General features: G+C 52.3%; 6 protein-coding genes across 6 annotated transcripts; 2 read left to right on the top strand and 4 right to left on the bottom strand.

Moving 5' to 3' along the window:
* Nucleotides 1–496: 496 nt before the first annotated feature.
* On the top strand, nt 497–1,304 carry HMPREF1120_08442 (uncharacterized protein; the record flags this gene model as incomplete). The annotated part of the gene is made up of 2 exons (XM_009162695.1): nt 497–692; nt 778–1,304. The coding sequence occupies 2 exons, from the start codon at nt 497–499 to the stop codon at nt 1,302–1,304; spliced, it is 723 nt and encodes a 240-aa protein (XP_009160943.1).
* Nucleotides 1,305–2,365: 1,061 nt separating this feature from the next.
* HMPREF1120_08441 (woronin body major protein) lies at nt 2,366–4,414 on the bottom strand. Its single transcript, XM_009162694.1, has 2 exons — nt 3,716–4,414; nt 2,366–3,582 (listed from the first exon to the last, which is right to left on the bottom strand). Exon 2 carries the CDS (start codon nt 3,330–3,332, stop codon nt 2,685–2,687), a length of 648 nt encoding a protein of 215 aa, XP_009160942.1. The 5' UTR covers nt 3,333–3,582; nt 3,716–4,414; the 3' UTR covers nt 2,366–2,684.
* Nucleotides 4,415–5,116: 702 nt separating this feature from the next.
* On the bottom strand, nt 5,117–14,052 carry HMPREF1120_08440 (uncharacterized protein). Its single transcript, XM_009162693.1, has 2 exons — nt 5,578–14,052; nt 5,117–5,520 (listed from the first exon to the last, which is right to left on the bottom strand). Exons 1-2 carry the CDS (start codon nt 13,210–13,212, stop codon nt 5,491–5,493), a joined length of 7,665 nt encoding a protein of 2,554 aa, XP_009160941.1. The 5' UTR covers nt 13,213–14,052; the 3' UTR covers nt 5,117–5,490.
* On the top strand, nt 13,994–17,158 carry HMPREF1120_08439 (cerevisin). The gene is made up of 2 exons (XM_009162692.1): nt 13,994–14,998; nt 15,173–17,158. Exons 1-2 carry the CDS (start codon nt 14,618–14,620, stop codon nt 16,289–16,291), a joined length of 1,500 nt encoding a protein of 499 aa, XP_009160940.1. The 5' UTR covers nt 13,994–14,617; the 3' UTR covers nt 16,292–17,158.
* Nucleotides 17,159–17,463: 305 nt separating this feature from the next.
* Nucleotides 17,464–19,668, bottom strand: HMPREF1120_08438 (uncharacterized protein; the record flags this gene model as incomplete). The annotated part of the gene is made up of 1 exon (XM_009162691.1): nt 17,464–19,668. One exon carries the CDS (start codon nt 19,666–19,668, stop codon nt 17,464–17,466), a length of 2,205 nt encoding a protein of 734 aa, XP_009160939.1.
* An 849-nt stretch (nt 19,669–20,517) lies between these two features.
* On the bottom strand, nt 20,518–22,731 carry HMPREF1120_08437 (copper amine oxidase 1; the record flags this gene model as incomplete). The annotated part of the gene is made up of 4 exons (XM_009162690.1): nt 20,518–20,680; nt 20,735–21,773; nt 21,853–22,358; nt 22,409–22,731. 4 exons carry the CDS (start codon nt 22,729–22,731, stop codon nt 20,518–20,520), a joined length of 2,031 nt encoding a protein of 676 aa, XP_009160938.1.
* Nucleotides 22,732–22,910: the final 179 nt, after the last annotated feature.

The raw sequence follows: 22,910 nt of genomic DNA, 5'->3' as shown, positions 1-22,910 counted from the left end.
TGCTGCCTCGGTCTCCGATCCCTGTTTGTCCTCTTCCCGATTGACGGGCAGTGTGCCACCCAGTCTGAGGAACACCGCATGCCGCCACTCGCACACCTCGTTTCTACTGTATCCCATTCCATCAACATGCCGACCCTAGTCACAGCGGTTGCTGCACGCTGCTGGCGGCGCCGTCCGTCGTCCGTCTTGCGGTCCCTATTATCATGCAGGGCCGTTCGAGCCAAGTCATAAGTCAGGCCTGACCCAATGGCCCGTGGGGCGTTGTTTCTTGTCCTTCCCTTCAGCAGAACAGAGGGCAGACAAGAATTCATTTGTATCGGCCTCACGCAAGTACCAACAGACTCGTTTTGTAAACCACAAAGAAGGCTGAGGTCCGCTTCGTGCCAAGTCTTCGAGGTGGGAGACCGCTTGGCTTATTGCAACACTACCTCTGTGTCCTTCAGGCAGAGAAACACAAGACGTCCATCGACACCAAACACAAAGAGTGACAGCCAAGATGCGGTCAACCTCCGTCTTTTACGCCCTTCTCTCTCTTCTCAGCCTCGTGTCTGCCCATACAGTCATCACCTATCCCGGCTGGAGAGGCGACAATCTACACTCCAACGGCACCGCGGTGGACACCCACGGCTTGGGGACATACGGCGACAAAGACCAATATCTTTTCCCGTATGGAATGCAGTGGATGTATCCCTGTAAGTTCGCTCTACAAGCGTTACTCTTCACATTGGGTTTGGACCAGCTCGGGTGATGGACAACGTTATCTGACTGTTGCCGTAGGTGGAGGTATGCCAACCTCAACGAATCGTACCAAGTGGCCGGTAAAAGGCGGTGCGGTGGCATTTCAACCTGGCTGGTTCCCTGGCCATGGCACGGCATTCATCTACATCAATCTTGGTCTTGGGACGGTGCCGGCGAATATGTCGCTGGTGATGGTGAATGGCATTCAGATCATCGGCCCGACCAAGGACCCTTACCCGGGCACGTTCTGCCTACCTCAAGTCCCTCTGCCGGCCAACATTTCAGTCAATGTCGGCGACAATGCCACTATCCAATTGATCGAGACTGCCGTGCATGGAGCCGCTCTGTATAATTGTGTGGATATCACCTTTGCGGATCCAGAGGACGTGCCAGAAGTCAACGCCAGCAATTGCTTCAATTCGAGTCAAATCACAAGCGATTTGATCTTCACCACAACCTCGCTGAAGGAGGATGAATCGTCATCATCAGGCCTTGGATTTGAATCAAGTCGATACGTCTATCTCAGCACCGCTTTGGCCGTTCTTGCGGGATTGATGTGGCTATGATAAGCCGTCGGTGAGGAGGGGGCTCAGAATGCCCATGGAAGGGTCTGGTTCAGTCTTCTCAAGAAGAACATCGCAGGTTCTCAGATCAGAAAGGTTCCGAGTGTGCTGTATGCTGGCTGCAGTGGTGATTTGGTTTACACTGCAAACCGGACCCGCCCTTGAGCGGTAGGAAGTGAGTAGCATTACTACCACCATTAGGACCTCTTCTGCGCCTTCCCGGTTCGATATCACCAGCGCCATTACAAATGAGACCGAAAGTCCCGAGTGGTAATTGGAGTTGACGTTGTCTGGTGTTCCACTCTGGCGGAGTCTCGACCATACCGACATTGACATTGACATCGACACCGACACCAGGGCACAGGCGGTGGCAGTCGTAAAGTCAGAAGGGGAAGACTCAGACGCACCCTCCGAATCCTTCAATCTAGCGGTTCATTATTCATATTGTCTCTACGCCGCTTCCAATCTGAGGGAACAACTTTCAAAGCATCTCGACTTCCATCATCAGGCCGACATAACATGGCTTGCCAACAGCATGACTTCGACCGCCATGTTCCACGCTGAGAGATACAATTTGAGCAAAGGTGCCGAAACGATACCGTCTTATCTCTCCCAGACTTGAATCTTGTCACAAAGATAACAAAGAGTGGCTCACAGCATGCTCACATGGGAACCTACTTCGTTGGCCTTGATGACACTCGACCCGATACCGGCCTCAAACACGTCCTGTCATGCTGCGGCCGGCATCTGCTATCGCAGCCACCTCTATCTTACCGCGATATCTTGCACTGGAGTGATCGAAAATCCAAGACCTGGAGCCGCTCAAGGACGTCGGCGAGTTCTACCGGCTAGCCTAACCCAGCCATTAAAGGCCTGCTGCAAGTTCCATATTCTATTTATCTGATGTCGATACCGATACTGATACCGACTGTCCCAATTCCAAATGTCGGTGCGGTATGACTACCTCTGGACAAGAGAGACCACTCTTACCTTCTCACATGCGTGCATGTGCATACAAACACACATATATGTATACTTTATATATACCGTATATATCCATATTAATCATGACTTACGGAGTTATGTATCTACCCTTCGCTTAGCTATGTCTTCACACCCGGTCGTTGTTTACTCTCAGTAAATAGAGGACAAGAAATACAACATGACAACCCTGGATATTGCAATGCTTGATGTGTCTGAAGTTATCCTCATTGAATCGATTGTACTCTAACAACATGTATGTGTGCCAGCGTATATTCGGCTCAAATCCTAACTGTAAATCCCAATCACCCCATTCAGTCCAATTTAAGCCAACCACAACTTCGGCCCCTTCCCTTTCACCCCATTACTCGCAGACACATGTTTGTCTCCTCTCCTTCAAATCTACAATCTGGAACCATGGATGATCTTCATATCGACAATCAACTCTCTGCCACCGTCATTAATAACCAAGACACGGACGCTTCCACAGCCGTCGGCAAAGGCACGTTCGATTCGCTTGAAAAGACCACCCTGGTCGACGACAGGCAGGCCATGCTTGACATCGCCGGTCTCGGTCATGCAGACAATAGTACCGTCGTCACGGATATCCAAGACACGGTACTGCTTGAAGACAGGGCCCAACATGGTCTGCACGACGACACTGGGCTGGGGGTTGCTGACGAAGGAGCTCTCCTCGTGCAGTTGACGGGTAAACAGATCGACACCCAAGTATCGGTATTGGCCGGTCTGGGAAGACATGCTGATCCGAATCACCTGGCACGGACGACCCTGGAGCAACAGGATGTCGCCCATGCGGATGAAGTGACATTGGATGGGGACACCCTTTTGGCCGAAGCGAGGCTCGACGTAGCGGACCTGCTCGACGCGGCCCCCTGAGACTCTGCTGGGGCCGCTGGTCTCACGCTCCGTGATCACCACTTCGTCTCTTTCACGGTCGTGGTGGGAGAATGGATGTGCGATGCGGTCAACTGCACGCTCCACTCCGCGGCGGAAGCTGTGGTAGTTGCCCTCGTCGTCGTAGTAGCCCATGTTTGTGGATTTTCTTGGTTGTTCGACGGTGATTTGTTCTTGTTGAAAGGTGGCGGTTACCTCTGCTTGTTGCTGCTGGGGACGACGACGTTCGTATTCGACGTCAAAGGTTGGAGAAGTGCGGCGGCGGTAGTCGCGCTCAGTGATGTCAAGTTGACTCTCGTAGGATCGGTCGTAGGTCTGACGGCGGTCGATCTCAACGTCAACGTCGGCGGCGGCAGCGGAGCGGTATTCGGCTGGTGCACGGTACCTGTGGAGCGGAGGGACATCTGTCAGTCACAAAACGTGGTGGTTGTGGCTCGAGCGTGCCGGATGTCAAAGCGTGCGTGCACGGGGCAATCTGGGGTGCAGATGGGGGATCTTGTCGCATTGACCACACATACTTTTCACGGGTCAATTCAACCTCTGGATACCTTGAGTCGCGAACAACTCGGTCACGCTCTTCAAAGATACGGACGTCTTCTCTGGCGGCGGTGGACTGGTCGCGGCGTGGACGGCTGTCCTGGTAGGTGATATCGACTTCTTCCTTGGAGAATCGAGTATCTTCCCGTCCGACGCGCGAGGAGGTGGGTGGTAATTGGACTTCCCCTTCTACCTTTGTGACGGTAGTCTCTTGAGAAGAAGCGTCGCTCCTGTACGTAGACGGGAAGACACTGATTGGGATGGGGACTCGGGCGTCAAAGTCCAGATTGCCTGTCTTCGGGGGCGTCTCAACTCTCTTGTACCTTTCGGCAGTCGAGAGTCAAGACTGGAATTGGGGTTTTGGAAGGGGGTTGTGGTATGAAGAGAGGGAGGTTGTTGGTTGTTACAAGACTCTTCAATGCACGCTTAGCAGAAGCCAAACAACAAATCCAGCAACAACTTGAACCACGACGACGCAAGAAATGCCACGGACTGTCCTTGAAGAGGGTAATGTGATGCAGAGAAGAAGAAGAGAAGCATGAGAGCAGGGGCCACGATGGAGGTAGAAGTAGGACAGAGGCTCAGGGCGCAGGATGGCCGAGTGGAGGTTGGTGCTGCCCGTCGGTGGCTGCGGGAAACACAGGTTGGACCACTCACAGCCGCCGATGTTGCATCCTGGCGACAAACAAAGCAAAACCACCACAAACATCCGCCTCGCTCGCCAGTTGGCCGGGCAATTGGCAACCAACTGGAGCCAGGAAACCACCATCCGCTCCACGCCAGCCACATGCAGTTTAGAGACCCAAGACGGAGACGAGAGACGCAGCCGGAATCACCTCGGATCTCTCCAGATGTCAACAACAATCATCAAACCCACACCAGAATCACCACTCGGGCCATCAAGGAGGAGGTGCTACTTATTGTACAACTAAATTGCACGTCCTCAAGATTTCATTATTTAATTACAACACTGCAGTGCAGTGCATATACCCTTCGCCCGCTTCACATTCACGTAAGACCTGCCGCCGAGCCTCCCTCTGCTCCACGCCTGCGCCTGCGGTCGTCTTCACACCGTTGGCAACACCCAGCAGCGTGTACACCCTCGATTGGTCCATTCTTGGCCTCCTGCCTGCAGGTGCCTAACCACCTCATTGCACCTTTGATCCTCCTGTCCACGCGTCTCGTCGACCGGTTCGAGCAGAACCACTGGCAGAAGCCACAGTGATCAAGAGACTAAGTACAGTACATACAACATGCTCAGTTCTACCCACTACCAGGAACGGGGCCAGCGGATGCCTAGCCGCCTAGCTGCTAGCTGCACTGCATGAACCCGATGCTGGAACGAACACATGTGCGCACCTTGGGCTGCCTGCAGCTGATTCAGACACCTCCTCCATCCAAGAGTGGCATACGGTAATTAGTGTCACACAAGGATCTTGCTTGAACTGGTCTACATTGGCTTTATCATTTCTTTGTTGCGGAGTCCCGTCATCTTGGGGTTGTCCAAAGACAGTATCACTTTTAAAAACTTCTTTTGTTCCACCCACCACCGCCGTGTTCGAAGACAACGTTTCTATCCCCAACGACCCTGTTTTAGAACGTGAAAAGACCACCCATCTGGTCTGAGCCGGCCACTGATTGATTCCCAGTCATCGTCATGGTATTCAAGAATGCAACCCTGCCAACCTGCGCCTCGCTGTGCCTGGAAATTATGAGTTTCACGGGGACCACCCTGAAGACTTTGCGTGGTGAAGGCCTAGTGCCTCTGGACACAATTCCATTCATACTGTAAAACAATTAGCTGTAATTCCATGGCCTGGAGGAATCAGAGGACGACACATACCACTCTTCCGTCTTCATCCCCGGTATACACCACCTGGGACATGGGCAGGATACAGCTAATCCCTGCCCCAACATTGGCTCCGTCGTCCCGACTGTTATCTGCATGGTTCAATTGCCGGATGAGCTCCAATTCGAAGTGACCATCCCGGATGACTTTGTTCCAGATCCGAACTTGTCCTCTTTTATGTCCCGTGAAGATGAGGTCCCGCTCAAGCCACTCACTTCCTGCCCCTTCGTAGCAGGCACATGAAATGATGCCCTCCTGCAGACGATCGCCCGACTCCTCTCTCAATAGCCTGTCCCCATTCAGCGTGTAGACGCTGATTTCGTGGCCGTGACAGAGGACAATGTTGCCTGTCACATCGTTGATGGCCGCACAGTTCACCACCAGCTCTTCATCGAGCTTGCGAACGAATTCGCAACGGTTCAAGTCCCAGAGCATTACTTGCCCATCGGTCGAGGCGGAAAGCAAGGCATTGAACGACCTCGATAATGCTAACACGGTCACCGGTTTGCGGTGTCCGAATAGCGTCGCCCGCGGCTGGAGATCCACTGATTTGGCTCCCTCAATGACAGACCATACTGCCACCGTACAATCTGTTCCAGCGGTAACCAGCGTCTTTGAATCGGTGAACAGTGCACATGACAGCTGCCCAATATGCAAATGCTCAAATAGTCCAAGTTGTTTGCCGCTGTCCGTAGAATAAAATCTGACGCTGTTGTCAGAGAACCCCCACTCCATGTACATCTCGTAGGTAGGAGGAATGTTGAGGCGGAACGCTCCAGAGCAAAGTAATTTATCTGCTTTCCAAGAAAAGCTCAACGAGGCCACTCTCTCTCCAGTATCCAGCAGAGTAGACGGAACTCGGGTCAATGACTCTGCAGCGGTATCAAGACGTTTATACCGATGCCTGACTTGGTCCCGCGCGGGATGTGGTTTGGTGAACACCTGGTATGGAGTCTGGCCAAAATTGTGGATAACCCCAATTGTGGCTAGTCGCTCCAGAGGATCCGTGATGGTGTCGATATCCTTCGCGCCCTGATAGGAAAGGTGATGAAATACATTCACCGCTTCTACCGCTGCATCTCCCTTCTGTTTGCTTCCGAAAATAAGGTCAATCCACTTATGAAGATTTCGACTGACATGGGGGCTTTCAAGCGCCTCTCGCTGCTTTGCGATGAAGATGTGGGGGTCGCCTTTGGCCCAAGGAGGGAGCTCTACGTTCCCAATTGACTTGGATGAATTCTGCCTGGTGCCAAAATCGAAGTCGTTGATATTGACCAAAAACTCTGGAAGGTAATAAAACTCGGGCGTGAGTTCCCGCACATCAGTCATGTTCATACGGGATGCTGACTTCCAAGCCCCTTCAATCGAGAAGAACATGCGATCCGGATGATCAAAGGTACCACCCTGCAGCAGAAGGTACGATTTGACAAAAGGCTGTAGGCGAATTAGGTAGGAGGACACAATCATGGCCGAGGAATAATGAGTGCCATAATGGAAAGCTGGCGTGTTGTCGTCTCCCATCTCTGCAAATGTGTGGTACCGTTCTCGGAACTCCCTCTCCCGCTCAGGTGTCTGGCAGCCCATAGGCTTGGACAAATCGCGGAAAGTTCTAGGATCGGTGAAATCCAGCTCCTCGCTGGTGTAGTCCGCAATGACCCACGGGAACACGGGATATTGGGTCAAATCATTATATGTCCGTCCTGACATTGTATTAATCAGCATCAGATAATGAAAGTTCGACATTTCTCCTTTTTGCCATTTTCGGGTAGCAGCCAGGGAGCTCGATTGTTGTCCGAAGACGTTGGCGAACTTTGATCCAAGGCTCTGCGGTTCGTCATCGATGCTCGTCAACGTCTCATAACGCCAGGCGGTCTCCGGCTGAGTGTTGCTCAGGGCGCCAGGGGACGGAGCTTTTGCGCTGATGAGAGAGTGGAGCTCATTCCGAACATCAGGCGACACAACGGTCAGAAGGTAACTCCTCCCGTCGCTGAAGAAGATCTCGATCGCGACGTCACGAAAAAGGAACCGACGTTTTGAAACGCTGATGATGTCCATCCATTTCCAGCTCCGCGTGCCATGTTCATCGTTTCGTGAGACTTGCTTCCGGTCGGCGACATCGCGCCCTGAGATCATGCGCACATATGGGTCGCGCTCATCCTGCGGCGCTTGCCAGACATTCACGATCTCGCCGTCTGCGCGTTGGAAGAAATTGTCCAGGAGGTAAATGTAGTCTTTGCCCAGTATGAGAAGTCCCTCCACAGCTTCAAGGCCCAGAACCCGAGAAATATTGGCAACGTGTTTAACCTGGTCACCCCGATGGAGACTGCGCATCACTTTTCTGTTCTTGTCCTCGAACTCGGTCAAGGTGTCATTGGGGTCCTCGACCATTTCAAAAGTGTCGTCTGCGTCGAGACTTTCGCCACTTGCACCATTCCCCTCCCGACTATTGCTTTGGTGTTCACTTGTGCCTTCCGGGATTTCCGGAAACGGCTCGCTGCCATTGTCCAGAGGCTTAGGGCTCTTGACAACAGGCGTAGCACCGCCTGGCGTAACGCCTATGGCATCCATTGACGATACCTTCGTGCTCTTAGTATCCACGCGCAACTGTGGCATGTCCGAGCCTTTCCTCCTCGGTTGCCTTCCCTCGTCAGTTTTGGAGAAATCCTCGTGCAGTCTCAGACGCATTCTATTCCTTCCTTCTGTCTGATCCAGCCTCCATTTGCGAACTCTATCAACCTGAAAGAGGCCTCCAGGCCTGGTGATATCCCTTTCCATACGGTTGAAGCTGGATTCAGTATAAATGAGATCATCCTGTTGATCCTGGAGCAATCTCTGATGCTTGAGGTATTCAGAGGAGTAAATGTTTGCCGTCCAGTTCTCGAAGGCTACCTCATGGCGGCGGATGAGTTCCTCACGCTCGGCCTCCTCCCTAGCCCACTGTTTTAATTTCTCTCTTCGGCGAGATATTCTCATGCGTCCATTTTCTTCGGTTCTTTTGTTTTCGGCGGCGACAAAGGCATTCCACTGTTTGGATAGCGTGTCAAAGAACAACAGATCCAGTTCATTTCTATGCTCATCAACCCAGTACAGGAAGGTCTCGTTGTCAAGCTCGACCACTTTTTGAAAGCTGGCAACCAGACCTTTTTGCTCCGTAGTATCAACCTGTCCAAGAATTGCAGCCGCCTCATCTGGCCGTTGCACTAATATAATCCTCCAAAGATTGGCAGCAGCTTCGCGGACAGCACTGGTACATGAGACGAGGTTGGCGTAGAGCAGATAGCAAACAAGCTGTAGGTATGTTGACTGGTTGTCTTCAGCGGAAAGCAGGACTGTCTGCCAATAGGTCAACTTTTCAAGGAACGGCAACGAGTCTGCTTCTTGAACGGAGGAAAGGCCCAGCAGCACTATGCGAAAAACGATTGCACGAATAACGGCAATTGTCTGTGCGCAGAGCCTCACACTCTTCAACTTAGCAACGTCAGAGCGTTGAAGGTACTCCAAGACTGATCCTGACAAGTCAAGCACAGCATCTGCACCACCAATGAACCATCCTTCAAAAAGAGCCTCTTCGAAGTGGCTAAATAAACGGGCCAGATTGATTAAAACCCTTGGTTCAACCAATACCTTTGGCTCCAAAGCTACCTGATTGGACAGCTGCGATACCATGTTTCTCAAAATCCATGTCTCAAAATAAGATTGATGCTCAATGAAGCCTGGTGGAGTTTTCAAAAAGAGACCTAATCCTGGGAAGTCTTTTCTTGCGAGTATCTGGTCGATGAACACTGCAATGACAATCTCAAGCAGGCTTTGGACGATGGAATGACCTTCGTTGAGCACAGGTGGCTGACCTACGGCAGAGCTGGACCCAGCAGCATCAGTGGCTTGGCTACCGCCGCTACTGTGTTGAGTGTGTTCCCTCGTCACTAGCACAAAGGACGATCCCCTTCTCAGCGTCTTGCCGCGGGTTACAGCAGACGGCGGTTCAGTCTCAGTCATGCGAATGATAGGTGGGGCGGTTGAGAGTGGATGTAAAACGACATCTCCTCCATCAAAGGTAAGCATGGCGTCACGAGCGTCCAATTCGGTGCGAGCCTCAACGACGTCTGAGCCCACTACCACTGGAAACAGGACAGCGAGCAGGTCTTGAGTATAAGAGGAAGTTGCAGCATAATCTCTAAACTTCTGGGATCTCGCGTGAAGATCTGCGAGAAATTGGACGACAGTGTTGAATGTGTCCACATGCTGGCTCGTTACGATTGTGAGGAGAGGATTTGGTGGCGCCATAGTAGACATTGATAGTCTTTCGGGTGGCTGATTGAGATCTTCCATCGGAGGTGCCAGAGTGGATGCTGTTTGATGTCGCTTCGATGACACGATTGTCTTGAGACCGCTTTGCAGCATGCTCATGATAACCTCAAAGATTTCGGGATATACAACGGAGAGTTCTTTCTTGTTCGAGAAGAGGTCGACGAATCCAAACAGGTCAAAATTTCTGTCAAGATCGAGATTCCCAACGTCGAGGCCAAACAATATCGCAAAACAGGCAGGCCACAAGGCTGGAAGGTGCCACCATCTCTTGAGGCGGAATGCCATGATAGTGAAACCAGAGGTCTTCGAGTTGTCCTTGAATTTCTTCACGTATGCATCGCCATGTACAACAAGCAGCCTTGCCAATATTCTCATCGACAAAACCACCACTTCCGGGGAAGTCTCCGACAATAGGTAGAGGAGCCATTTGTTGGTGACGGTCTTAGCAAATTTCCTGATCATAGCATCATCACCGGGACGGCATAATAGCTCAGAATAAAGCCTGAGAACCTCCACTCCGATCTCAAAATGCGACAGGTTGGAGCTCGAGTCGTCTCTGGCGGCCTTTGAGGAGCCGCTTGATGAGCTTCTTCGTCGCGGTTCTTTGCGCGTTGATCTTCGGAGCGGCAACCCAGTGTGGCGTCTGTTTACAGAGAATGTCACAAACAGTGCCAAGGATCGAAGCGTTTCGGCAGAGAGAGACTGAGGTAACAGAGCTTTGAACGCCGCCATGTACATCGGCATAATAGCTTTTGCAACAGGTTCCGACTTGAGTGCTTCTAGAAGTCGCTTCATTACCCTCATCCTGGCCAACCGTTTGATGTTGAACCGTTTGTATTGACTTTCTTCCGCAAAGACCACGAATTGATGGAAGTATAGCTCCTGAACAGAAGGAGGGCCGCCCCTCCAGATGCTGGTGTCAGCTACCACGATCTTGTAAGCTAAGGGATTGTTTATCACGGACTTGGTCGGGTCCTCGAAGTCATACCCGGCGAAAGACAAGACTGACTCGAGTACCCGAAGGCTCAAGCCGTTCCTATCCAGTCTAGGGGTGGGTATTGCAGCTCCAGCCTTTGCTTCTCCGTTGCTTTGGACGGAGGACGCAAGCTTGTCTTTCAGGAGCATTGCCAGGATGGCGTAACCTCCTTCTCTCTCCATCACTTCGCTGTTTCTCCAGCTGTACCTTACTGTTTCCAACAAGATATCGACAGCCAGGGCAACTTCATCGGTGCTACGAGCCCGCTGGACCAACCCCAGCCCAACGGCGCAGCAACCGCCTAGGCGCCAGCTGGCGTCATCCAATGACTGTGGGACTGTCACGGTAGGGTTACCCATAAGCATGAGCACACCGCGAGCTTGAGTAAGCGCGTCGTTGATCGATGGGACCGCACCGTTGATGGCAACGGCGTTGGTCCCCGATCGCGTGTAGGCGGCCAGATTCTTGGCCGCCAACTTGGAAAGAGACTTGACAAGTTGGGTTTCATCAATGTTGTTGCGGTCGTCATTGTCCAAGACAGCGGCAGGTGAGACGCTGAGTAGAATCTTGTCTTCCCGGATCAGGTTACTTGCCTTCTGCCTGATCGCCAGGAGAAGCTCCGATTGCTCCTCCCTTCCTGGATGGAGCATCTCATTGCGCAGATTCAGCGCAGCAGATGCCTGGTATGTCTGAAAAGAACCGAGGCAGTCCTGAAAATTGCCGTGATATTTTGGGCCCAGGTGGTGGAAAACGGCAATCAGGTCGTCACTCAGGGTATCCTGGAAGAGAACTGCCGGACCTAAAGACCACCTTGACAGGCATGTTGTCCCTGTCGGATCCGGCGACAGGTCTTGAGGCGTTCCGAAGAATGCTTGAATCTTGGGTGTACTTGATCCTCGCTCAGTCGGAGGGACAGATGGATAATTCGCCTTTTGCTGTTCGACAAAATCCCCGTTCACGAAAAGAAATGCCTTGGAAGATGAGGTGGTCCTGGGTCTCTTGTGCACCACAGCTATGTGATACCACCGCTCCGGCTGAAAAGCCACAGACTTAAATCTTACACTTGGCCTAGTTCCCTGTATTGCAGTCTGGAGGATCAGGTGATGCGTATCCTTCTCGAGATATGCCAGCATGAAACAAGTCTGGGTTTTGTCAAAAGCGCCAAACAGGGTAGTGTGTACCTGACTATCGAACGCGTCGAAGCGAGCCCAGAGACTCAATGTGTAACCAGCACTGTCCATGGGAGGGAATGGTCTGCCTAGAGTGGCTAGTTCGGTGGAAGCAAATCCTTGTTGTGACAAGTCAAATTGAATACATGGTGGTTGCCGTGATGACTTAATCGAGTCAAGTAGAAATGATGCAGCATCGGCTGTTGCCGTCGCTCGATTGAAGAGAAAATGAGCGTCGTTTAGGCTGGAAATGCCCTCCTGACACAGGATAGAGGCTGCTTTTTTGAATAAGGCTCTCTCGACCGTGGAGAGACGGTCATTGAAGATTAGGCTCAGAATCGCTGTGAACGCTCCAGCAGTATGGGCAGAGACAACATTGTGCCGTGATTCCGCGAGGATCCCTGTGATGCTGAGAGGAAGGGCGACTCTGATCGTACGTTGCGGGACATCTTCGGCGTTGATACTTGCACTCCAGAGACGAAGTATCGTGGTCAACAATTCCGGTACCGCCAGACGATCGACTTTGGAGGCGGCTTTCGAGACCGCAGCACGTACGGAGTCGACAAAGGCGTCTGATAAAAGACCATCATCCGTTGATTTCATAGATCTTGCGATCGAAGTGTAGATATCGTCAACCATCTCCGTGCCAACCGCAGTTGCAAAGAGGAGACCAAAGAACTGCTCAACAGACAATCCATTCCCAGCGTCCTGCCAAAGAATAGGCAGAAACCGTTCAAGAATCTTCTGTAGGGACTCCCAACCACCATCATCTACCTTTGTCCTGAAGTATTTTTGATTCCCATCGTGTGTCTCCAGGGCTGCACCAAGAACAGCGAGCAACTGGGCCAATGCCTGGAGAAAGGATCTTACATGGGAAGACCGGTTTTCCTGGGCAGATAAGCGGTCCACCAAGGAATGAAGTAGACGGAGTAATGCCTGGAAGCCGCCTGCTCGTCTGAAGCCGCTGTTGGCTGCATGGACTTCATTGTCATCTTTTAGAATATGCCGCAGCTGCTGTAAAAGGGTCGATTGGTCGAGGTTGTTCTGTAGTGCAGTATATGAACTGCTATCGAGGGCGTCGAGCCCTTGGACGATCGACGCGATATCGTGATCTTGTGGCCGGAGCACATCTGCGGTTGACACAGCACGCAGGCGAGTATTCGCGGTGAGGCCCATGTCGTCTAGACCCCCTCTTGTGTCACGACACCCGGCCTTGAAGTGAGGCTTAACAAAAGAGACATAGCAGACGAGAGACACTATAATGCGGCGGTAGGGTCATGCCATACTTGGGCGTCGCGATGCTTCGTAGGGGTTGTTAGCACGGATAAGCAGATGCTGTTCTAACGGCGGCGGACAAATCGAGCACATTGAGTGCAAGGAGTGAGATACGGCATCAAGGATCGATCGAGCAGCGAGAGGCAGAGGAGAAGGGAATGCACAAGTCCAGCAATGTTGCTGCAACTATCGTAAGGGCGTGATCATAGAATGACTGTCGCATTCTACATCAACTGTGTGCATCGTTCCAACGTAACATACAATGACAGTGAGGCACGAAATACCGTGGCCGACACGGAAGTGCGGTGACGTGCCTGAATGAGAACTGCCCCTTTGAGTTCTGCCGCTGTTCTAGTAGCACTTGAGTATCTGACCGTGAACCTTCAACGCAGACTGCTGCCATGGTTATGGGCTTCTACTGTATGACTCTTCAATTCTTGTGAGCACATTGTAAGATGGGTTGGATGATGTCTTATCGTTTTATCATTCCTTCGAGATGTCATATCGCTCCGTATCTAGTCATGGGATCTCCATCATTATTGTTGGAGGCGGAGGGACCGTCTGCAATAAAGCAAGATACAGTAGCCTGGCCATAATGCGGCCTGAGCCACCCCCAGAGATCTGTGGCTAGTTATCATTATTTGCTGCCAGTTGCCGCATCCAACTCCGTATATATTGGGGCGCCCGGGCAACTCGACCACCAGAGGGCTGGTGCACTGGCACTCGAGTGGCTGGTCACGCCGCAATCAGAAGTGTACGACAACTACACAGTGCAGCCTGGAAGTAGAGTTCACCACACTGCATATCTGGTAGTTGTGGTCAAGCCCCGGTTGCGGCCAGGGAGACCGAGGACAGCGGAGAGCGGACAGCTGATCCCTCCTGGCCCCCGACGGCTACTGCTGCTAGCATCTGTGGTTTCTGTTTTGGTAGGCTCTATATGGCGCTTCTCCCACATCAGAGTGGTGCTAGTATCTGCTAGTCGCAGGTCGGACGTGTCAAGTTCCAAGTCATGTGCAACGCTGCCTGGTGTGGCAGTGACCTGGTCTACTGACTGCGACCGCTGCTACTGACACACGCCATCCCACCCGCATGCTTCATCATCTCGGCTTCCGCCTTGCCTTATCGTCCATACATCCATCTCATCTATCTCACCCTCCTTCCTTCTCTTCTCATCTCCTCCTCCCATCCATCTTCATCCCCCTTTCTGTTCCATCTCCTGCATAGCACTGCTTGACCCTTCCAAGCAGCGCTTTCACCTTCTTACCAGCGGTGCCATCGTCTCTGTTGAGCCTCCGCTGTCGTCATCATGAAGGGCCTCTTTGGGCTATCACTCCTCCCCCTACTGGCGGCCGGTTCGCCCATCATCAATGTCGATACCATCCACAACGATGCTGCTCCGGTCATCTCCTCTTCTAACGCGAAGGAGATTCCAAACTCCTACATGGTTGTCTTCAAGAAGCATGTCACGGAGCGTGATGCCACGGTGCACCATAACTGGGTTCAGGACATTCACCTGACTCGGGAGGGCACCAAGCAAGAGCTGCGGAAGCGTAGCCAGTCTACACTGTCGGGTGATGAGACCATCTTCGAGGGGTTGAGACATACGTATAACATCCCTGGAGGATTGTTGGGCTATGCCGGTCATTTCGATGAGGATGTCATCGAGCTTGTCCGCAGGCACCCAGATGTGAGTCAATCTGCCCAGATCACTTTGTTTCACCCCGATAAGCACTTTTCCTTCCTGCTTTGTGAGATTTCGGACCTTACAATTCCTCCCTGTATCCTGGATTCCCCAAATCTTTCGCCGTCGTCCTTATCGCACGCATTTGCCCCCGGCCATGTTCGCTCACCTGCCTCCTAGGTTGAATACATCGAACGTGACTCGGAAGTCCACACCATGAAAGAGTCCCCGTCCCTCGAGAAGAATGCCCCATGGGGCCTGGCTCGTATCTCCCACAGGGATTCCCTGAGCTTCGGAAACTTCAACAAATACCTCTACTCGGCCGATGGCGGCGAGGGTGTTGATGCCTATGTTATTGACACTGGCACCAATACTGAGCATGTCGACTTCGAAGGCCGTGCGAGCTGGGGCAAGACTATCCCAGCCGGCGACGAGGATGTTGATGGTAACGGTCACGGCACACACTGCTCCGGCACTATTGCTGGTAAGAAGTTCGGCGTTGCCAAGAAGGCCAATGTCTATGCTGTGAAGGTCTTGAGATCCAATGGTTCTGGCACCATGTCCGACGTCGTCAAAGGCGTTGAATGGGCCGCCAATGCGCACAGTGAGGCAGTCAGGGCTGCAAAGAAGGGCAAGAAGAAGGGCTTCAAGGGCAGCGTTGCCAACATGAGCTTGGGTGGTGGCAAGTCTAGAGTGCTTGATCTTGCAGTCAACGCAGCTGTTGACGCAGGTCTTCACTTTGCCGTCGCCGCTGGCAATGACAACGCCGACTCTTGCAACTACTCTCCTGCCGCCGCCGAGAAGGCCATCACTGTCGGTGCATCCACCTTGGCCGATGAGCGTGCCTACTTCTCCAACTACGGCACTTGCAATGACATCTTTGCCCCAGGTCTCAATGTCCTGTCTACCTGGATCGGCAGCAAGTATGCTACCAACACCATCTCGGGGACTTCGATGGCCTCTCCTCACATCTGTGGTCTCCTGGCCTACTTCTTGTCTCTCCAGCCTGCCAGCGACTCCGCCTATGCTGTGGCTGAAATCACTCCAAAACAAATGAAGGCCAACATGATTGCCATCGCCACTCAGGGCGCCCTTACCGACGTCCCGAGCGACACTGCCAACCTGCTCGCCTGGAACGGTGGCGGCAAGTCCAACTACACCGAGATTCTTGATGACGGTGGTTACACTGTCAACCACAGCTTTTCGGCAGGCTCCTATCTTAGTGAGAAGGCATCTGAGCTCAAGTCCGAGCTGAAGCAGATTGCCGCTGAGCTTGAGGCTCTCATTGAGAAGTCCTGAACAGACTGAGAACGCGGTATAGCGCGCATACCTGCAACATGCAACATGGCGGTCTGTGCGACACTGGTGAGGGTTCTCCGACCTCGGGATGGGGCGCGATAAGGCATGCAGGGACTGATAAAGGGACCTGTCCCTGAGGTGGTTTGACCCGCCGGGTGTGGGGGGTGGTTGGTAGTGGGCAAATGAGTGTTGGCTGTGGAGGAGGGGCGTCGCTATCTGGAGTCCGACCTTTCTCTGGTCTTAGGCCACACTACTAGTGGTAGCATTACATGGCATCGTATCAATCCTCGTGGACTTTAACAGGACATCATCAGTAGATGGACCTTCTCACCAGCGGCTCTGTGCCACATGTGATGCTGACTTCGATGGTAGTAATGGAGCCCCGTCTCGTGGTCCTGGGCGGTGTCTTGGGGTCGGACGGAGAGAGGAGCCTGAGCTGAGGGGTAAAGCCGACAGGATCGGCAGACGTCTCAGACTCGGATACTATTGTAGTAGGACTGTATCTCCAGCTTGGACGGCGAGCCATCTCTGGGACAAGCACACAACTTCCTCTTCCGGCGACAGCTCGCCACCAGGATGAGATGACGAGATACGAGCACGTTATGCGTACACTGCCAGTAGTGAGTGTTGATTGTTGGCTACCTGGGTAGTAGGTACTACTGCGAATCATGATACAGATAACAAAGGTACATGTACCAGGTAGTTTGGCAATTCGGCAGTACGTACTATCAAGATAGGACAATACAAGCATAACAGGTAGGCTGCAGTGTGCTGCTTATTTAGTCAAAGCGGTCGATATTATAGTTATAGACGCATGTGAAATGGCCTAACCCGGGAATAAAGCGTAACACTGTACCTACATAAACGATACGAATGAATTAACTTGATACATTATTGCAGTGATAATATCAAAACCTACTTAGCATATCCCACCTACTAGTAGGCCAGGTACCTAGGTCGGGATGAAGGGCCGTACAGTTAGCTATGTGCGTATGACCATGCAGTGTGTCTATAGCCCATCCATTCCTAGTAGACAATGTCCCCTTATTGATGCTCTATGGCTCGTATTCACTCCTTTACCTTCCTCATGAATCATAGATATCGTACTTACAGAACAACACAGGTCAAAAAGCAGGTACACTTGTCGTGTGATCAAAACCCACAACTTTCGCCTATAGACTCATGCTGCGCCTTGCACGCCGGCGACGGATACTGGCAACACGCAGCCTTGTTGTGTGCGGCGGCACAGTCATTGTTTGCCTGATGATCGAATCCGAGGACTCTGACTCTGACTCTGACCCTGAGTTTGAATCCGAGTCCGAATTCGACTCGACGTCTTGCTGTAGCGTGTCCTCGGCATCATCATGTCGACCATCTAATAGCGGTAAGCCATCATAAAGACCCGGAGGAAAAGGGCCCTGACTGCCCCAGCCCTCCGTCTCATCAATGATATCGACATGACGAACAGGCTTTGAGCTATCAATCTCATTTCGAAAAGTGAATCCGGACGCTGTGCCATTAGCCTGCAGCTCTCTTGGATCCCGCCAACCATATCTGACATTAAGACTGGCAAGCTGTTTGGCGATTTCATGACCTGTAAGCAAACAGCCGCGATTGGCGAGGTTATCAACCACAGGCCTCAGCAGCCTGGCGGTACTGAGACAAGAGTCATCTCGGATAATGGCAGCATTACCCCAAGCAATAACACAGACCAGCGCAACCAACTGGACAGCAGGGATGATGGCGAGAATAGTAGCGGACCAGCGCCATTGGACATCAACCTCCTGGGCCGGCACGGGCGACCAGCCGCTCACATTTGTTCTGGGTCCATTGTAGTCCATGGCGGCGACGGCCTCGATGCTGAATTCCATAATGCGGCGGGCGATTGTGCCCGTGTCCGCCGGCGAGTCCGGGCTCCACCATGATTCGGGCGCGTAGCGTGCGTATTGGTATGAGTCCCCTGGCGTATAATTGAACCCGGTCCAGCCGATGGCGCCGGCGATGATGCGTGCTTGTTCATCGGGCATTTGAAATGTTGCTGCCGATACTGTTTGGTTGCTTTTGTTGTTGAAGATATATCGCTCAATTCCTTGGACGGGTGAAATCGTGTTGCGGCACGAATATAATGATGGCCTGGGGATCGTGCCGCCGTTGGCGCTCTGCAAGGCCAACACTTGTGTGCATCGTGGTCCGCATGTTGAATCTAACACTCCGACGAAGGTCATGGCGCCTGGTCCAATGCGTACCACGTCCAAAGTTTCGGTGTGGCCAGTGGTGGTGTTGAGATATGTGATGATGGTGCTGTTTGCTCCGGTTCCGGCTCCGCCTTGCAGAACCGGTAGACTCTCACAGGTCGCTTGGGCCGTGATGTTGCGGTGCGAAATGAGACTGAGGTCCGAATTGCGGATGTTGAGGTCTTGAAAAACATAGGTCATGACGCTCCAGTCGCCGTTGGTGTAGATCGTCGGTGTGCCCGGTGTCCCGTACCGTGGCGTCTTGCCTTGACCTGGAGGACTGCCCGTGACGAACAAGTAGTCCTGACCCTGGATCCCGTATGAATTGGCTGATCCCAACTGTGCATCGAACGTTGGATTGTCGGAGCCCCAGATGTCGCGGATCAGTGTCAGATTCGCCACGCTGATCGTCCCGAACTTTTGGATGGGCACATCGGCCGTGTTGAGGTTATATGTTAACCCGAGTAGCGCCACGAGGACCTGAAGCAATATGTTTACTCCGAGCCATAGCACACATAGCCATTGAGTCTTGTTGAGACGGAAGACACTGGGCCCGAACAAGGGCACAGGGCGTCCTCGATCCTGTGAGGAGGAGGTGGTGAGGGGGGTTCTTCTCGTCCTAGCCACCCAAAACAGTTTCATGACCTTGCGCAAACTGTCGCAGTGCATGACTAGATCGAATTCTTCTAGCGGTCGATACTTGGCCGCCAAAATCCTCCATCTTAACATCAGTGCATATTCGCGCAGCGAGCTCGACAGATTGTTCCCGAGGAAGACCGACAGCAACACGATAAGGGCATTAAAGGCTTTGACTTGGCCCACGGTCATCCATGACAGTCGCCCAAAGGTGCCCAAACATGCCGCCAGCAGTCCGCAAAGCACCAGTGTGATCAACCACTGCAGGACGCCTTGGAAGAACAATCGTCGTTGTTGGCGATCTGGTTTGAATTCACGGACTGTGTTTGACAGGGTCTGTGTCTCGGTCTCCTGTCGAGATACCGAATGCCGCCATGGTTCACGTAACCGCTTCGTTCGCAATAATGATGAGCGGCTTGTCGCTTGCGGCGCGATGCTGTCGCTCCATGACAGGGGCGACCGTAGCGACTCCGACGCAGGGGATAGATTTAAGTCGGCTTTCTCCATGCAGAAGGCATTTGAGGTATATCATTGATAAATGTAGCGAGCGATCACAGAGAGGCCATTATCCAGTAACAGGGAGTATTATATTGAAGTCCAGACTCTGCAGTGTGGCGGCGGGAGCGTGGCTCTCGCTCTCTTGGCTGCTTCCGCAGGTACCTTATGATTGATATGTCGGGTCAAGGCGTTCGGGAACTTACCTGGTACGGCATCTGAATGGCACTTAGGAAGTAGAACTAGTAGTTTTCGAAGGAAAAATGTGAGATCATCTTTCTTGATTCTGAGTTTTCATCTCTGAGGCTCGTGTCCAGGGCTAAGGCTGGTTCGACCAGTAGTTTTCCTGGCAAGCCGATGAGATGTAAGTCTTGAGATTCGGAGCTGAGGCTGGAGATCGAGGTTTTTACACGGGTTCAAGGTTGGATGTTGGCCAAGGAAGCAGCAGCTGACAAGGCTTCGGCTCCTCTTCAACTGAAGTTCAAGTCCCACACGTTCCAGATTCCTTCGCTGAAAAACTCCAAGACGTTGCATTACTAGGGCTATAGGTTTGTCTAATAAAAGAAACTCAACGTGCTCACGGTTGAGCCATTGTTGAAAAGAATCGAGTGCTTGACTCGTTGGGATTTTTGAAGACATCTACCAAACAGTGTAGACTTTTTAAAAGATTTGTTGGATAGTGTATCCGCTTATTCTGCCATATGCTACAATTCCTATGCTTTCATGTCTTCATCGTTCTGCTGCGTGCTCAACTATGCGCGAAAATCAACCTCTGTTTTGCGTTCATGGAGCCATTTGATATTTGTCCACGCTTTGCGATGCTTTAATTATCATCAACCCCAGCAGCGCCCTGCTAAAACATTAGGAGCAGCAGGCGGAGCCGGTTGTCACGCCATTGGTGGCACCGTTTGTGGTTCCGTTGGCGAGAACAGACGCCTCGTTCTTGCTGGAAGGCACATCGATAGCCGGGTTTTCTGTGAAGAAGTCGGTGGGTTTGATCTGTAGCTGATGAATCTCGACAGGCCTACATCGATCAAGTCAGTCGTTATGCACAAATCTATCAAAACAGGGAACTCACATGACAGGCCAGTCTTCCACCCGAGGGTTGTGTGTCAAACCAAAGACGTTCCAGACGACAACATCCTCATCATCGATATTTTCGTTCCGTTTAATGGCGTCTGCGACACCACCCTTTTCATCGCGGCTTTGTAAAGTGTATCGGCCGGCAGCATAGAACTCCCCATCGAGGTGCTTCGTCACCCAAACGTGGTGTTGAGCGAACAGCGCCCGTCGTGCTTGAATAGACTGTGGATCGGCAAGCAGCAGCTGGGTGGGCGCAGGAGTGAACTTGTAGCCGACAGGCTTCCCACTGATCGGATTCGTCTTGTTTTTGTTGATCACCTTGACGACGCGGTTATACTTTGGTTCCGCATCAAGCCATTGGCTCTTGTCGAGAACAGTCTGTCGTACTTCGTAGTAGTTTCCATACGGGTTCGTCTCCTTGTTCAAGGGTACAGGGCGCGATTCCTCGGCCAGCACCGTATTCTTGTACCCGTCGACCGCAGGGTCTAGTCGGATGCAAAACACGTGCTGGTGGTTCTGCGCCAAAGCACCCGGCGAGACAACATTTCCATATGCGCTGGTCTTGCCTGGATCGATGTTGACAACCGAGACAATCCCCGTCGCTCGAGTCTCAACTGTGATTCCTCCTGCTTGGTCGAACTTGTAAGCGAAAATGTATTCGTAGTTTGCGAGGGTGATGATGAACTGCACGACCAGTTCACGGTTCCTGGTCACAACGGCCCGGCCAGTCCGCCAATTTGTGTGCTTCCAGCCTATGCCGTTATCCTGCTCGTGCAAGCACACCACGTTGGGTGACACCTTTGCCTTGCCATCCGACCCGACCATCACGGCATCGAAGTATTTGATGACTCCGAGACAATCACAGCCGAGAGAAAGGTTGTTGGCGCAGTTTCCTGCTCCACCATCTCCGAAATCGAATGCCTGCTTTCTGGGGAACGGCACTCGTGGGTCTGCATACGGGACAGTCATCTCGCTGATGCTCAACCGGTACATCACGCTCCTGCCAGCAAAGTGGACGTCGTGGATGACAGCGCCTAACATGTGTCAATGCTGATCTCACAAATTCACGCACCACTGTTGCGCAATCCAAGGGAATAGTATAGAGGTACTCACCTTCTCTTGGATTAAAGCTGACTCGGAATCTCCAATTTTGCCACTCGATAAGTCCACCATCTACCGAGAAGGAGGGCCCTTCAGGTTGCAACACATTCAGGGGCTTCAAGTTCTTCCGTGTGCCATTAGGCAAGAGTTCTGGCACATACTCGGCTGGCTTGCAATGGTCGATGACATTCTTCGTAAAGGTGATAGCGTCAAGAGCATCGCCCTTGCCTCCCGTCGCAAGCCGGTCAATCCGAATGATTTCCTTTGTGTGGGCATCCATAACTGGGATAAAGGGCAGTGGGTAGGCATAAAAGTTTGAATCAGGATTTCCAGAGCGGGTGTCTTGAGCGAAACACAGCCCTTGGAAATATCGTCGGTTTTCTTCCTCTGGGAGAGGGCCGCCATATGGCCATGGTTCCACAATCACCTCGAACCCATCAGGAAGCTGGATCTCGGCGCAAATGTCCTTGAACTTCTGGGAGGCTTTGCAGGCTTCCACCAGCGTATCAAACTCCGATCTGCAAGGCTGTTAGTGGTCTATGAGCCCTCTCTGAAGGAGCGAGCATACAGCGTAAGGCTTGCATGTTGGGACTTGTCGACTTCAACATGTGAGACTCTCTTGTTCTTATCCAGATCGATGATGGATTCATGGTACTGGGGTATTCGGTCCGCTCCGATCACGTCGTATTGCACCAGGGCTGTTCGAGGGGGGCGCGGAGCATCTTTACCAGCGTGCTCGGCGGCTAGAAAGTCAATGAGGTCTTTCTTCGCTGGTTCCTCCAAGTAAATTTCGCGAAAGCTAAGAACAGTGTCTGGGTGAAGACTGGCGACGATATCCCGAGCCTTGTTTGTCTCTTCGACCGAAAGAATATCTAAAGGATGGGGCGCCATGTTTTTCAGAGAAGGTTTGGGCAATTCAGGAGAGGAAGGGTTAGCAGACAACCAATGCATACTGCAATGCCACTCATGTGAACGGGAGTCACTTCATATACTCGCTGGACGCCCTGAGCATACGGGTCCAGCGCAATCTCTCTTGCCTATTTGAGACACATGTTGACCCCGGCATGACG

This window comes from Exophiala dermatitidis, assembly GCF_000230625.1.
Source record: "Exophiala dermatitidis NIH/UT8656 unplaced genomic scaffold supercont1.7, whole genome shotgun sequence".
Classification (NCBI taxonomy): domain Eukaryota; kingdom Fungi; phylum Ascomycota; class Eurotiomycetes; order Chaetothyriales; family Herpotrichiellaceae; genus Exophiala; species Exophiala dermatitidis.
The sequence above is the reverse complement of the archived record's forward strand: the minus strand, read 5'-3'. Positions and strand labels throughout refer to the sequence as shown.